Source organism: Tinamus guttatus, unplaced genomic scaffold (genome assembly GCF_059628265.1).
Source record: "Tinamus guttatus ecotype Peru unplaced genomic scaffold, ASM5962826v1 Tinamus_guttatus_pri_ptg000602l, whole genome shotgun sequence".
Taxonomy (NCBI): domain Eukaryota; kingdom Metazoa; phylum Chordata; class Aves; order Tinamiformes; family Tinamidae; genus Tinamus; species Tinamus guttatus.
In genome coordinates, this window is record NW_028289136.1 from 6,767,266 (window position 1) to 6,782,555 (window position 15,290).

At 44.0% G+C, this 15,290-nt stretch overlaps 1 protein-coding gene across 6 annotated transcripts in view; it reads right to left on the bottom strand.

Moving 5' to 3' along the window:
- Window positions 1-15,290, bottom strand: part of GDPD5 (glycerophosphodiester phosphodiesterase domain containing 5) — a 157,649-nt gene that overhangs the window by 15,445 nt on the left and 126,914 nt on the right. For all 6 annotated transcript variants that reach the window (XM_088535000.1, XM_088535001.1, XM_088535002.1 and 3 more), the window contains exons 9-11: window positions 5,755-5,837; window positions 2,869-3,019; window positions 490-708 (exon numbers count right to left, since the gene is read on the bottom strand). In XM_088535000.1, coding sequence (XP_088391126.1) covers window positions 490-708; window positions 2,869-3,019; window positions 5,755-5,837 — 453 coding nt within the window. The remainder of the gene's footprint in view (window positions 1-489; window positions 709-2,868; window positions 3,020-5,754; window positions 5,838-15,290) is intronic.

Below are 15,290 nucleotides of genomic sequence, written 5' to 3' on the forward strand. Positions count from 1 at the left end.
CAACCTCTCCTCAAAGCAGAGCCACCAATAAGTGCACACCAAGTTGCTCTGGGTTTTGTTGAAAATCTCCAAGGATGGAGCTCTCATAGCCTCTCTAGGCCCCAGTGCCACTGCTTGCCTGTCCTCATGGGGGAAACTTGTGGAATGGAAGCCTCTTGAGTTTCAGTCTATGACAACTGGATTTCACTATCCTGACATAAACCTCAGTGAACATCTGTCTTCTCAGTGACTTCCTCATAGGTATTGAGCAGCTGCTCTTAGGTCTCCCCAGAAGCATCTCTTCTCCTGGTTGAGCAAACCCAGCTCCCTCAGCCTCTCCTCATACATCATGCATCCAAATCCTGACAAGTTTGGTGGCCTCTGCAGGATTTGCCCCAGGTTATTAACGCCTGCCTCATGCCCCCATCAGTCCTGCTTCATCCTGTTCCTAAACTCTTCTCTTTGGCACAAACGTGGCCAAGTCATTTGCCCAATTTCCATGGAACTCACAGCCTGCTGCCGAATCCCTGATGCCAGGATGGTTTCCAGAGTGACATTGATGTAAGTGCTGTAGTAAGGATGAGCAAGTGGCAGGTCCTGGAAGTTCAAGATGACCGATGCATTATCCTTCACCACCTCTAGCATATCTGCCAGCTTGCAGACTGACTGGTTGGCAGCTTCCAAGTAGTCAGAGCGTGAGAGGGACCCGGCCGTCCAGAAAGGGTCATTCTGAAAGCAAAGGACATCACAGCATTACTGCTACAGAGCCCAGATAGCCCCAGAATCAGTGGAGCATCTTTGCCACACAACCTGGGCAACAGCAGCCAATGCTGATGGTTACACTCGATGCCTGTTTTTACAGTTTGCTCAAGCGTTTCCTCAAGCCAGCTCCATTCCCGTTTCTCCACCCAAGGATAGGTGGGAGATCCTTACTGAGTGTAAAGTATGCCGTGCTGGATATGGAGATGTCCTCCATTTCCAAGGAGACATCTGAACTAAAGCGTAGATGTCAGAAGCAGGCAGTGACCAGAGATATGAGGAAAGTAAGGAAATAAAAATGAGGAAAACGAGGAAAAATGAGGAAATGGGATCAAAGAACAGGAATCAGTAGCATGGACAGAGAAGGTGGGAAAGAAGTAATAGCCTGCCCTGGTCACCCGCTGAGCTTTTACACAGGCCTAAGGGCACTCAGTGCAGTTTGTAAAGGTAGTAAGTTAAAAATATGCTTTTTTTACATTGGCTAAGATACTGCAAAGGATTTTCCAAGATAGAATTAAAAACAAAACAAAATGAACACAGCTATTGTATAGTGTTGCATAGGTAAAAGTGATCAGAGAGGACTCGCATAGGGATTTGGGATGGATCTAACCACCTCTGTTCTCCTAGGACAACCCTTGTCAGTCCAGCCCATCTCTTGGAAGCAGTCATTTCAACATTTAAATTCAGGATCATCCTCTACCTCTGACCTTCGTCCCCAAAGTGCTTGAGATCCTTCAAAGCAGAGGGACTAGGCAAACAGGGACCATCTAGATTTAAGAACGTTCAGGAATGAATCTGTCTCAAAAGGCCAAGGACACCCTCCAGAGCTGCTCTCCAGCTTTCATCTCAGCACTTCTCATCTGGCAGGATACAATTCCACTCCTGCAACCACAGCTGCAAGCCAGCCAATTTATGTGCTGCCCCACATGCAGCCGTGCGCCCATTTCTGCAGTCCTCTAGACCACAGCTAATGTCCTCCAAGAGGGTTAAGGCTACAGCCCCAAAAACAACTCAACAAGGAGAAATCACACCCACATTGAAGGATGGTTCAGCCCATCCCAGAGCAATTCCTGTCCCCTGGGACTCTGAGAGAAGCATTTCCTGCTTTTTCTTTTTAAAGACAACTCTGTCCAAAATACTATGAACTTATATGTAAAAAGTAAATGAAGGAAAAAGGAAGACAAACACAAATTTGGTAGAAAAAAAAATAAATAAAAAGGAAAGTCACATCTAGCAAAGACGAAAACACCCTTCTTCCTTGTTCGGCTCAGCATACAATTCTAAAAAGATGCTCTAGTAGAGGAAATGCAAGACACTATGGTTTGGACACAACCAGAATGCTAGTCCCTTTTTGCTCTCTGCTGCTGGAGGAACTGGAACCTTCTCTCACCATTCAAGCCAGGTAAAGGGCATCCAACAAACGAGCAGACATTCGCCACAGAAACACAAGGTAAGGGTGGCAAGAGGGGAAGGCTGAGCTGCGTTTTGGAGTAATTAATTAAAAAGTATTTGAAACCTGCTCTTAAATAGTAAGTTGCAGCTTGCTCATAGTACTATTGCAGTCTCCTATCAAATACAGCAAGGCAGGAAAATGCAATCACAAGTGGTTGTGTTGACACAGGTAAACTAAGAATCTGGCTGCAGATCCTGGGGGAATTGCAAAAGGAAGGCAGAAATGACACCATCCAGAAGAGGGATGGTTATATATTACCATCTTTTCTGCTTTCTTTATAATTGGGTTCTCCCTCTCAGGATCTTGAAATTCCAAATGGTGTCATTCTGGCATCAAGACTGTCTCTTCCAGGAGGTGGAAGAGGGGCAGAAAGACAATGCAATCCCAAATTGTAGGTCAAGGAGAGGACCAAGCACCCTGAATCCCAACCAGGGCTCTTGGAGGCTGCGAGCATCATCTCAGAGATGCACATTAACATGTGGCAGCCACCTAGGATAGGATGACAGTAAATATTTAGCATTTGTATTTCTCCACCACATAGGTGGACTAGTCATGCTTCAGAATACTTCATTAAGGACATGTGTTTTCACTTATCCAACTCCAGGGTGGGTTTAGGTTTAAGCTTTCAACCTGTAACCTTGGCAGGATCTCCGTGATGGAGACACAGGTTCACATACCTGTAGAAACCACTCTCCAGCATTGAGTTTTTCCAGGTCAGTCCAGTTGAACATGGAGGAGTGCTCATAGGCCAGCTCTGGAAACACTTCCTCTACATTCGTTGTTCTCCTGAGTGTCTTGTCATGCATCAGAAATGGCACTCCATCGTAGCTGCAAAGAGAGTAAGAGCTCCCGTTACCTGCTGGAGATGAGCAAACAGATTCACTATACTAGAGAAAACACCATCTTCTCCCACAGCTTTGTAGGACTGCATCAAAATCACTGTCAAGATCTCAACCAACTTATCACATACAGTGGAAATCAAATAATTTTTTTTTCCTTTGAGTGCATCTCATTTCACCTCGTCTAAGAATGCAATGTGCCCAAAGCAAAAAGCCTCTTAGATACCTCATAGATCTTTTCCTTCATTCAAATGCTGATTCAAAATGTAGGGACTCCAAACTGGCAAAATTGCTTTGGAATTACCTTTCCCAGTTCGAAATTTGCTTCCAAGAGACAGTCATCCTCACACAAGCAGCTAAATTAATGCATCTTAAGGAATACTCACCTCTAAGCTGAAACTAAATAACCAAGTGCATGCCCTGAGGCTTTTAAGCCACCTGGATATAGCAGAGCAGCTTTCCAAACTGTCTTCCAGATCCGCCCCAAACCTTTTTTTTTTTTTCTTTTTTTTTCTTTTCTTTTTTTTTTTTTATTTTGTAGCTGAATCTGTGGCTCTAATCTACAGAGGACAACAATGATTTCTATCAAGGCTTGAGGACACAGAGCTGCTTGGCCAAGAGCAGGAGATTATATTGACATTTTCCAAAGCAAGAGGACAAGAACTGAGCTAGCTGGTTAAAAAAAGTGTGTTTTAGGTCAACCCCTCCCTGACAGCTTCACATGTGCTGACTGGGGAGCTCAACCCTGTACGGAGCCCATCTATGAACTAGGAGGCTCGAATAAGCTCTGAAAAGGAGACAGGGTTAAAAACCCAAGCTCCCATGAATCCAACTGGGAGACAACCCAGAGCATTTACCCCAGAGCTAAAGAGAGACAAAAAGACCAATTTAGGATGATAAAGCAAACACTGTGCCAGCTTTGCCATTGCTTGTGGAAGGCCCTTATCACAAAGGTCACTTGCATCTTATTTTCTATTTCTAGCATACATTATGCCAAATAACTTCCTTCCCTCCACTCAAAACAACGCTGACACAGCAACGCCACACTCAGCAGCAAGTACTCCAAGCTGCTGCAATCAGAAGGGTTTTTAACAAATAGTGTTAAAAAAAGATATGCTAAGCCACTGCAGAATTAGGAGTGTGGACTGTTTAAGGAAGATAGGAGCACTAGTCTCAGCATCTCTTAGCAGAGCATCATCAGATACTGCTAAGCCTTAACCCCAGAGCAGAAATCCTACGGGGCATTTAACATTCACTCCTTCCTGCCTAATCCTTCCCTTTACATGAGTCACTCAAAACACAGTCCAGGGCTAACCGCAGTGTATTAGCGGGTTTGAAAAAGTAATTTGGAGCAAAATCACAGCTTTAGAAAGAAAGGAGATGTGGGAAGAGGCAGAAGATGGGACAGGATGCGATGCTGCTTGAAGCCAAGATCTTTGGAGTGCACCAGGGCTGGCTCTGTAATCAGGGTCACCCAGTTCTGGGTGCATACGGGGTACCACTATTTGCCCCATTATTTGAGAAGGGACCCAACCGTGGTGGGCACCCACATGGAGGAGGAACGAGTAGGAAGCATGTAGACATCCAAGGAGAAGAAATGATGGAGGGGACCTGCCATACCACACAGAGAGCATCTTCCAATGGAATTAGGGGGACATTCAGGGCTGTGCTACAAACTGTCCAAAACTGCTGACAGCTGTATTGACAGGTCTGTGTTTAGTCCAAACTGAAGGTCACTGCAGTCCCATTCTTACTAAAAGAAAGATTTGGATCTCCTAAAGATGACCTCTGATAATTTATGACCTTGGATATCATTGTAGCTGTTGGATGCCCCTTCAGGATCGTGGATGAGTGCCAACTTGGGAAGCTCTAGCTGCTTTTCCAGCTCTGCTCCCCCAGAAGGCCACCTTTCCCCTTGCCCAAGCCTAAGGGAAGTAACCAATTCAGCCTATCAACCTCCTGAGCTGAGGCTTCATTCAAGGGGAAAAAAAAAGAAAAAGGAAAAAAAACACTCTGATGATTAAACTGCTGAAGCCCATCTCTCACCAGGCAAAAGTACCATTTTGTCAATGCCACCTCCAAAGAGGTCAGTAATAAAAAATAGATAAGTAAACAGCTATGAAGCTTCCTTATATTAATACCCAGAACTAAGAAATTGACCCTGCTTGAGCAGGAAGTTTGGACTAGATGATCTCCAGAGGTCCCTTACAACCTCAGCTCTTCCATGATACTATGACAGAGATGGAGGGCTCACAAAGATAGGGCTCTGCCATTCTCTTCATCCCACTCCTGTCTTCTCGCACATCTATATTATACCCATAGAAATATTTCTTAGAAAATAAGATATTCATAAAGATCACATTCCTGGACTAAAGGATGGTTCTTGAAATAGCTTGTCTAGGATCCTCTCTAAACTGGCCTTCTCAATTGAGCTCAACATTCGCTTGCAAGGAATGACTTTTGGACAGGTAAAAGTATCACCAGATTTCTCTTTCCCTCAGCATTAGCTTCATGGAAGGAAGAGGAGGAGGAGAAAGGTTTTACTGCTGTGCTGCTAAATTCTTGTGACCACTTTGCAACACGGGTAAAACCTGCCTGGTGACTAGCATAACATGGAAGCAATTTGAGGATGCCCAGAAAGATTCCTGAAAAAAGAGACCCAGGAGGCTTAAGCCATCCAAAAAGAAAGTTTCTTTGCTCAAGCAAATCAGTGCACTGACCTACCTCAGTACAACATCAGCTTGGACTCCATATATCTTCTGCTCCACTGCCTTCTGGAAGGACATCAGAGTGTTTTCTGGTGCCAACTATGCAGGGAAGAACAAAACAAAACAAAAAAGAGCAATAAATGATTAATAGCAAGTGGAAAGGTTTAAAAGGTTTACAAACAATTGCAACTTGGATGATTCTGGGAAGAAGGATTAGAGAGCCAAAACAATCTTGTTTTGAAGACTACGTGCTGGCCAGTTACACTGGGGTATCAAGCATCCTCCAGACAATTTGCATCTCACTGAAACCTGAAGATGACCAATGGATCTGAATCCACTGATGATATTTCACAGGAAGATAAAGCTCAGCGCAGGCCTGCGATGCTCTGTGATGCTGGACGCCCAAGTAGTCCAAATCTGTTGCAATAGTACCTGCTATATTAGAGAGATGCCCACCAACACGGTTCCCAAACACTGGCTTGCTGAGGACCCACAGAAAGTGCCATTATAGAGACACAAAACAGTTCAGGAACAAGAATATCATCCATAAAATGGAAAATGGAGCAGAGAAAAAAACCACACACACACACAAAAAAATCCTTGGTTCTGTAGCAAACATTTTATTTCCACACCTACTCATTCATTAAAGTGATCTATTGCTAAATGTGAAGATCAATTGCTTTCTCTTAATTACAAACGTTCCATCTGGTCTTCATAGTGATAAATAACAACAATAAAAAAAAATAAAAACCCTCAAGCCTGGAAAAGTTATAAATCCTTATCTATAAAAGCCATAGAGATAAGCCATAAGTCTTGGTTTAAATTCCTTCCTGTTGACTGGAGCAGATAGTAAGAGATTTAGGACTTGTTCAAAAAAAACTACAGCATGACAAAATATTCTTTTTTTTCCCCCTAAAAGAAAACAATATAGCAAACCTTCTAAAATCCATAAAAGAAAACACAGACCATAAAAAATAGGCAACTACCTGGATAAAACCTGAGAGGTTGCTATTAAACAAGTCTGCTTCATAACAAAGCAAATTTCAAAATACATTACTTTTTTTTTCAAAATTTTCTTTCTTTAGAACACTTTTTACCCAGTCAATCTCTGCCACCACGAGGATCTGTGAGCATCCATCAAAGCACACTGAATACACCCAAGTTATGATTTTCAAAAATTACTGAAAAATTTTGGAAGGTTTGAGAAATAAATAATTTTAACGATAAATACCACAAATGCATGTTGTAAGTAACATGCTCGGCACATATAAAAACCTGGTGGGGATTGAAAGCATCTTTAAGAAATATATATTTTCTTAATAACTGGCCAACTTAGGTGCTCAGGACAGAAAGTTTTGGTGCAAAAGCAGCTAGACCAAATACCCTGCCCTGAGTCCTCTCCAATGCAACCTTCACACAGCTTGGGTATCTCTCTGCCGCATTCCTCTGGCCCAAGTTACACATCAATATTTGTCCATTTTTCTGTTTGTTTAACACAGGCAACACTGCAGCATGTTGTCTTCCCAGCGAAGCCTCCCAATCAAAGACAGGCCTGTCCAAGAGGGCAACACCTCCACTCCACCCTCTGCACATGGCAATGATGGGTCACATCAGGTCAGGCTAAAAGAGCTTTCCTGGTAAATGCACGATGCCCAGAGCTGTCAGCAGGGAGCAGCAAGTGCATAAAGATCCCAGGCAGCCTCAGCTTCTTGGGTTGCCTTCAGAATCTCAGGTTTCTCCCCAAGTAGCTCCGGTTTCCCAGGTTGAACACTGCAAGGTGATCCAGTCTGCACAGAGCAGTGCGCAGTATTTACTTTCAGAGGCTTCAGCAATTGCACAGAAATAGAGCAGGTAGCATCCAAACTTGAGACAGAGTGACCAAAGGACAAGGTACAACTGCCAGTCTGGGCTAGAAATGGTTAAAGGGAGGGTGCAAAGCAAGCCCCGGGTCGAGATGCTACCTCACATCAAGTAGCAACTGAATCTGGACCCCTACGAGCAGGCTCATCAGGGATGCAATCATACCAGGAATAAAGAAGAACAAAGTGTGCTAAGCAGTAAGTCATCTCAGTCAAGGAAGACTGGGAAAAGGCAGCCTGTACTGGCTTCACCAAGTGATCTATGTGAAAATCCTTTAACGAGGGTAGGAGACAGATGGGCAACACTGCTGTTACCCACACGTATGACTAGGAGCTCATCTTGCATGAAGCAGGGCTAACAAAAACAGTGTTGTTCCCCTCTGTAGAGGTGGGCCACGATGACCGGTCTTGATGTCCTTATCCAACCTGGCCACCAGGCTCTAGCAGGGTCCTATCCTAGTGAGGATACACAGGTGTCATGGATAACAAGATTCAAACACTTCTTGGCCTCCTCCCCTCTCAGTGTATTTTGGTTTCTGCAGAGGCAGGATCAATCCTTGGTTGGATGCCAGCCCTCTTGAGAGGCAGTCGATTTGATGACCCCAGAGGATGTTTTAACATAAAAAGCAGGGCAGTCGCAGCCTCCACTGCTGAAGGTGCTCAAAGGAAACAGAGTCAAACAGATCCAAGGTGGCAAATCAATAGGTAAGAGTCCCGAGAAATGCAAGTTTGGACAGAGCCAAGATTGTCTGCAAAAGTCATTGATGAAAGTCATATAGAACAGTCTCTTTGGGATGGACCTTTAGTTCAAACTAGGCCAAATTGATAATCTGATGATAGTGATGACACTTGTGTATCTTGGAGGCGGTACTATAATATGAACTCTAGAAAGCTAAAAATAAATAAATAAATAAATACGATTTTCAATCCATTTCTAAACTCAATGCACTTTGGCTATCCTATCCTCAACACTGAGACAGATGCCACTGAGCCTGACCTGAAGGAGAGACGATCTCAGCCCCAGCAGTATTGGGGCTCATCTCCAAGTCTTTCCAAGGTTGTAGACCAAGCTTAGCATCTCAGGAAGGAGGGAACTTATTTGGGACCCACTGGAGCTGCATGCACCTGCTTCCACACTCCTTTCCCAGGAACTCAACCCCAACACAATTTGTGTTGAACTTGCAGAGGCGCAGATGAAAAAGTGTTTTGACATTGCTCCAAGAACATCCTCACTTAAGGTCCAACCATTAAAAGACACAGTTTAGAAGCCATAACATCATTTGCACTACACCAAATGCTAGGGTATCCTCTTCAAGAGGCTCGGATCAACATCTAAACTGCTCTGAAACAGCAAATAGCACTGACATCAACAGAATCACTCCCTGTAACGCTGTGCCCACAAGGGCAAGCGCTGGTTAGTCTCTACAGCACCACGTTGCTCTTGCTTGACAGCCCAATTCCCATATATGCCATATCGTTTTGCAAAGTACATTACAAGCCTTCCAGGCAAAGACCTCATCTTCTCGTGAGCATGTCACGGGCAAGTTCCTAGCCTGGCCAGAGCCAGTCATCCTTATATAAATAATTACATCTCCAAATCAGTCCATCACCAAAGCAAAGGGCCGTTCACCGCTGTCTCTAAACCCTTCGGTTGTTCCCAGCCCAGAAGGGAGCGAGTGAGCTGGCACGCAGGGCTCCTCGTCACCAGACTGATGACACAACCCAGGAAAGCATCAGCCAGAAGCCAGGAAAGCAAATTTAACCCTGTCCCTTGAAATCAGACACGGCCTATTCCCGGAGGATCCCTTGGCATCACTCGGGAGCCAGGGCCTGTCTTCACAGTGACTTCATATGCCCTGCAATGCAAGAGGGAGCACAAGAATAACAGATATTCCTGTCATCCCAGGCTGCCTGTCTCCCTTCCAATCTCCAGGGAAGAGGCAGCTGAAAAACAAAAATCCAGTATGTCTAGGGCAGAGATGCATCCAAGTAGGCCGGTCATTGCTACAGAGGTTGTTTACTGAGTTTAGTGCTGATTTTTTCTTCTTTTTTTATTTTTCTCCCCCGAATTTTAAAACAAAGCTGAAATAAACAAACTTTGTTCATACTTCGTATTTGTCTCATGCTACTTCTGATGGGTTTCATCCTTGATTCAATACCATCACACAAATTTTGTATAAAGCCCAAACCCAGGTTTGCAACCATCCAGGGTAACCGGACACAACTAATTTCTTAAGAAATCAGTGGTGAAGCAAGGGGATATAAAGTAATGATTTCACTCCAAAATCCTCCCTGTCTAAACCATAACAGCCGCTGAAAAACACAGACAATCCATGTGCAGGGTTTCTAGGAGCTGTTCCTTCTTTCTGTGCGTGACTTAACAGAGATATCCCTCTCAAGAACCAGCCTGTTATTCACCACTTCTTGCTAGATCAAGAAGACAGCAAATAATGCCTTGGAAATCACCCATTTAATGCATTCAAACTATTTCTATGCTTGGAAGTCAATTGCAAATGCTTTAAAACCAGATCGCTGAGGTCAAGAGCTTTGGATCTTCCTTAACAAACATTGCCAGAGTGAGATAAGAGAAATGGCAGGGCTTTGCTATCACCACACGGTATTTTTCCCCCAATTAGCCAGCTTGACGAGGGCTTAAAAAAAAAAAATCACTGCATCATTTGCATGTGTAGGGAGGATAATGAAGAAGTTTGCATAAACAAACAGCCACAGATCACCTCTGGCATCATGCACCAAGCTACACTGAAGGACTCAATATATATTTTAAGCTTTTGTTTTATTGACAAGCTTTAAGAATATTTTCTGGCCTTTTTGGAATCATTAGCATCATTGTAAAATTAAATTTGTAATTTATTCTGCTGACCAAGAAAACCCTCATCAAGTCATCAAACCGAAGAATTTGAAGGCATTTAGATACAGCTAGGTAAGTGCTTGTGGAGGACGGGAGAGGCAGCAGACCCTTGGCACTGCAGGACATCTAGGACACCAACATGAGAACAAACAGCCTTGTCACATGCTGCATTGCCACAAGCCATCGTCATCATAACAGACAGACACAAAGGGCAAGCACATATCCCTGATCACAATATTTTTTTTCCTTTTTTAGCTCTTCTTTTAACCCATATCTGCAAGCCTCTAGAAATTCCAGGTGTTTTGGAAAGCATCCATACTCAACATTTCTGGAAACAGTTCATCTAGACTGAAAGGAGGAGAAAAAGTACAAAACAAAAGGTATTCTCTTAGACAACAGAATAGGCTCTTAAGGAAAAAGCCATTGGAGATTTAAAAATTAGATGCAGGAGATGACACTCCGTGTTTGTGTCACATGCATAAAAGCCAAAGCTTGATTTAACAACAGACTACCTAACCCTACATGGATTTATATAGAAGAATACAAGCTGTTCTACGGGTCTGATGGAAGGCGCTAATTGAAATTGTTGCTATAAATTGGAGCAACAGACAGGTTAACTGTCTATACATGTATCAGCTGGAGGTGGACAAAATGTTCAGCAGACCAAATGCTTGATGTCAGCAGCACAAACAAGACAAACTGAAGAGGTTCAGAGCCCTTGAAAAACAAAGCCATTCCAATCAGATGGAGTTGAATCTTTGGTATCCAAGATAAAATGAAATACAGGCCCTTAAAAGCACCTAGAAACCAAAGCACAAATAAAAAGCTCTTCAACCGTTAGATGCCAACTCTTCAATAAGCCATAATCGTAAGCAAGATTTTCCCTTCTGCTCTCATCAATAGCTCAAGTCATGAAACACTGTTCTACCCCAAGTTTTTTCCTACCAATTGTCTGTTTTTGCTTTCGGAGGCTGCATAAAATCCATGATCCAACGATCTCAAGAAGGTTCCTCCCAACACAAGAGAGCGACGCTGCCTCCACGTGGACAAGAAGCTCAGAGACCTGTTGGCATCTGAGAGCTGAGCACTCCAGGGCCCTTCCAACGACACACCGACAGCTGCTTCAGCACCAGCGTTCTTAGTGCTGTTGAGACATGTCAAAAACCAGCTGTCTAGGTGGCTTGCCAAAAGTGTTAATTTTGATACTATTCATAGCTGCGAGCTCTGAAAATAAGAGCTATTCTTGCCTCCAACACCTTTGGTTTGTTTCCACAAGTTTCGCCCTGATTTCTTTTAGAACAAACAGTATTTTACTTGGTCCCAGTAAAAAGAAGTGAATATCTAGGCTTTATACAATTCTCCCAGGAAATCACCTCTCGGTGTTATCAATCCTTTGGGTGATTTACTGAACAAAATTTAAGTCAAAGTCATGTTCGGCCTAATTTTTCTCATGGAGAAAGTACATTAAGGATCAAAAACTTAAAAGCAACCAGGACGCAACATCAAAGGTAACAGCTTCTTCAGGTCCCAAACCCAAAGATGGCCTGCAACAAGTCTCAAACACTTTGTGAGAAAAGACACCTGGAGGAGACTTTAAAGATATAAATGGCAGTAGAAGTTGGCGTCCTACTGGATGAAGTTCCTCGTTTCCATTTCGGGTTTGGTCCTGTCTTACCATTCACACCCTTGTTACCATTTACCCTCAGCATAAGGGAGGAACCATAACAGGGAAAAAACAAGCAAGTCTTCTGGCATCGAAAACAAAATGCAACTAGATTGCTGCAAGAAGAAAAAGGATTGCTTTGAAGATCAAAGACACCAGGTCCTAAAAGAGTCTGCCTAAAAGAGTCTGAATTTAACCTGTTAGCATGCAAGGGTGACAGCAAACCCATCTCATGTTTCAGGATGTCAGACAATTCCTCCACTCGTCAGGGTAGAACCCCTTCAAAACTCACGAGCATCACGTGTGTTTTGAGTGCTAGTCCCCTAAGTTTTCCTGATGGGACTCCAGAAGCGCAGAAATTGATGTGGAAGCTGGGCTAATTTAAAAGGAACCTTTAGAAAGAAACCATAATTGATGAGTTACACACCTGCTCAGAGAAAGGACCTATTTATCATAGTGAAAAGTGAGCACCACTAGGCAATGTCTAAGAGCAGATTCAGGAAGGTGTTCCTCAAAGTGAGCGAAGACACATGAGGGAACAGGGTGACACCAAAAGGTCTTTGAAGAGCGCTACCATAAGGTTGTAGCTATAGCCAAGCCTTCGGCTAGCGTGCAAAGAGCAGCCCTTCTGCACTGCAGAAAGTCCACGTTTTCTCTAGTTGACAATACCAGGATCTTTCCAAATTTCTCTTGGAATGCTACTTAAAATGCAAAGGTATTGTCCTCCACCACTGTTTCAAGGCAAAAAATACAAGCTATATGACCTCTGTTTTTCACTTTTCCTCTCCACAGTAGAAAGATGGCAGTGGGCTGCATTTGTACAGATTTTGTGAACGCTGCACCTTCCAATCCTAAAGGGTTAAAAAAAAGGGATAGACAGTGCGGTGCATGGAGGAAAGCAGGCTCTGTGGAGCACAAGGAAAGATATTTGCCACTGCACATGAAGAAGGCTGCATGCCCTGATATATGAGTTCTGTATCCTTCAGGACCTGTGCACATCCAGGGCATCGGAAGCTTCTCCCTTGCCATCAGCCCTCAAAAATTCTTTGTTTCAGGACTGCAATTCAGCCATCCCAGTCTCTTTTGCTGGCTTTTGTCAAAATAGCACTCAATCACACCTGTGTTTTTCTAGAATAAAGGCATTCGATGCCAAATGCAGCATTACACAAACAGTCTCATCAGCCCAGCCAAGTACCAGCTCTAGGGCTCAATCAGATGGAGCAGTTGTCTGCCCAGCTTCCAAATCACATTTGTCTTGCTTTGGCAGGTTTGAAGCAACCATAGCCACAGCAGTGCCATTTATCACCTCCCCTTCCACTGGATCTAGCATCACCTCGGGCCCCAAGGTGCCAGGCTCTGTGGAATTTCAACCTTGGCATTCCCTAGGGTAGAGCATCTAGGTCCTACAGCCCAATCTTTACTTGGGCTTTTTTCTCCTCTCCAGCTCTGCTTGTCCATTTCTCCAAATTAAAGCTACATAGGTTTGGGTTCAACAAAGTGCAGTAAGTCTTCTTGCGAAAACTAGATCCTATTAGGAGAAATGCCTTTGGACAAGGCATTACAGTCATTACTTTACAATAGATACTGGTAATACAGTCTAGGAATTTACAGTGAAGGCTAGATAGAGTTCTACAAACTCAAGAGGACATTTGAGATGGAGACAGGCTGGGCAAGAAGTACAGAAGAAGGTTGAACCACCTCTCTCTGGTTCTTACCTTTCTTTTGATTATTGCAATTAGTTTCTTATCCCATCCCAGTTTCACTGTTCAAGGTCACCTGAGACACAGCTCCACACACAGCATAAAGCATCCTCTACCAATTCCCTCTGCACCCTAACATGCAAAAGGAGTTTTCCTCAACAGGTTTATTCCATATAAAACTGTCTGTTGGCTCTAGGAAAGAATGTGAAGCAAAGCAACACACTAGGCCTCTGCCGGGTGCCTTGTTCAAGATAAGGCACTTCACGGTTTATCGAGCTTGATCCGGACAGAAGGATTCGGCTTGTTGATTTGTTTCTTTAGAAGGCTGCAGGGGGGCACACAGGTCTAAGAATCTTGCAGGAAGAAAGTGTCCTACCAAGTTTTTGTGATTTCCTGCCATGCAGGAAGCACACAGAGTCCATGTTCTCACATGGCTGCTTCTGGGATTCAAGTTGATACAAACTCAGCAGGGCAGGAAAAAGCATTTGTCATGCCCAGAACTTTACTCCACCACCCACAGAGGCAATATAGTTAAAAGAGTGGCTCAAATTAAGCTGGAGTTTCAAGGAATTTCTTAAAGTCACATTTAAAAAAAAAAGAGAGAGAGAGGAAATTAAAATAAAATGCTCTGCGTCATGGCTAGCATCCATTTTACCTAGCAAACTCCTAATGCTCACTCTTGGACTTGGAGAGAAGTTCAAGCAGATTCCAGTTTGTCAAATAGGTTTCGGCATTCTGCCTATATTTTTTTCTTCTTTGAGTGCCAGCAATAGAGCTGCCTTCAAAGCCGCTTGCAAGACCAGAAGCTACTGGACCAGCGCTGTAACGTACATGCTCTTCATAGGCCAGTCAATGTAGAATCATAGAATCATAGAATGCTTAGGGTTGGAAGGGACCTCTAGAGATCATCCAGTCCAACCCCCTGCACACGCATGGTCACCTAGAGCACGTGGCACAGGACTGCATCCAAGTGGGTTTGAAGATCTCCAGAGAAGGAGACTCCACAACCTCTCTGGGCAGCCTGTTCCAGTGCTCTGTCACCCTCACTGTTAACAAAAAATTCCCTTAAGTTCCTGTGGAACTTTTGGTGCTTCAGTTTCCGGCCATTTCCTCTAGTCCTATCAGTGGCCACCAGTGAAAAGAGACCAGCCCCATCCTCCTCACTCCCTCCCTTGAGGTACTTATATACACTGATTAGATCCCCTCTCAGCCTTCTCTTCTCCAGGCTGAACAGGCCCAGCTCCCTCAGCCTCTCCTCATAGGGCAGATGTTCCAGGCCCCTGATCATCCTTGTGACCCTGCACTGGACTCTCTCCAGCAGCTCCACATCCCTCTTGTACAGGCAGGGGTGGAGGGATGGAGGTGTGAATACACCACTGACCCCTGGTGCAGAAGCACCCAACCTAGAGCAGTCCTTGGCCAATGCATCCAAGGACCACATCACAGCATTACACAAGCTTA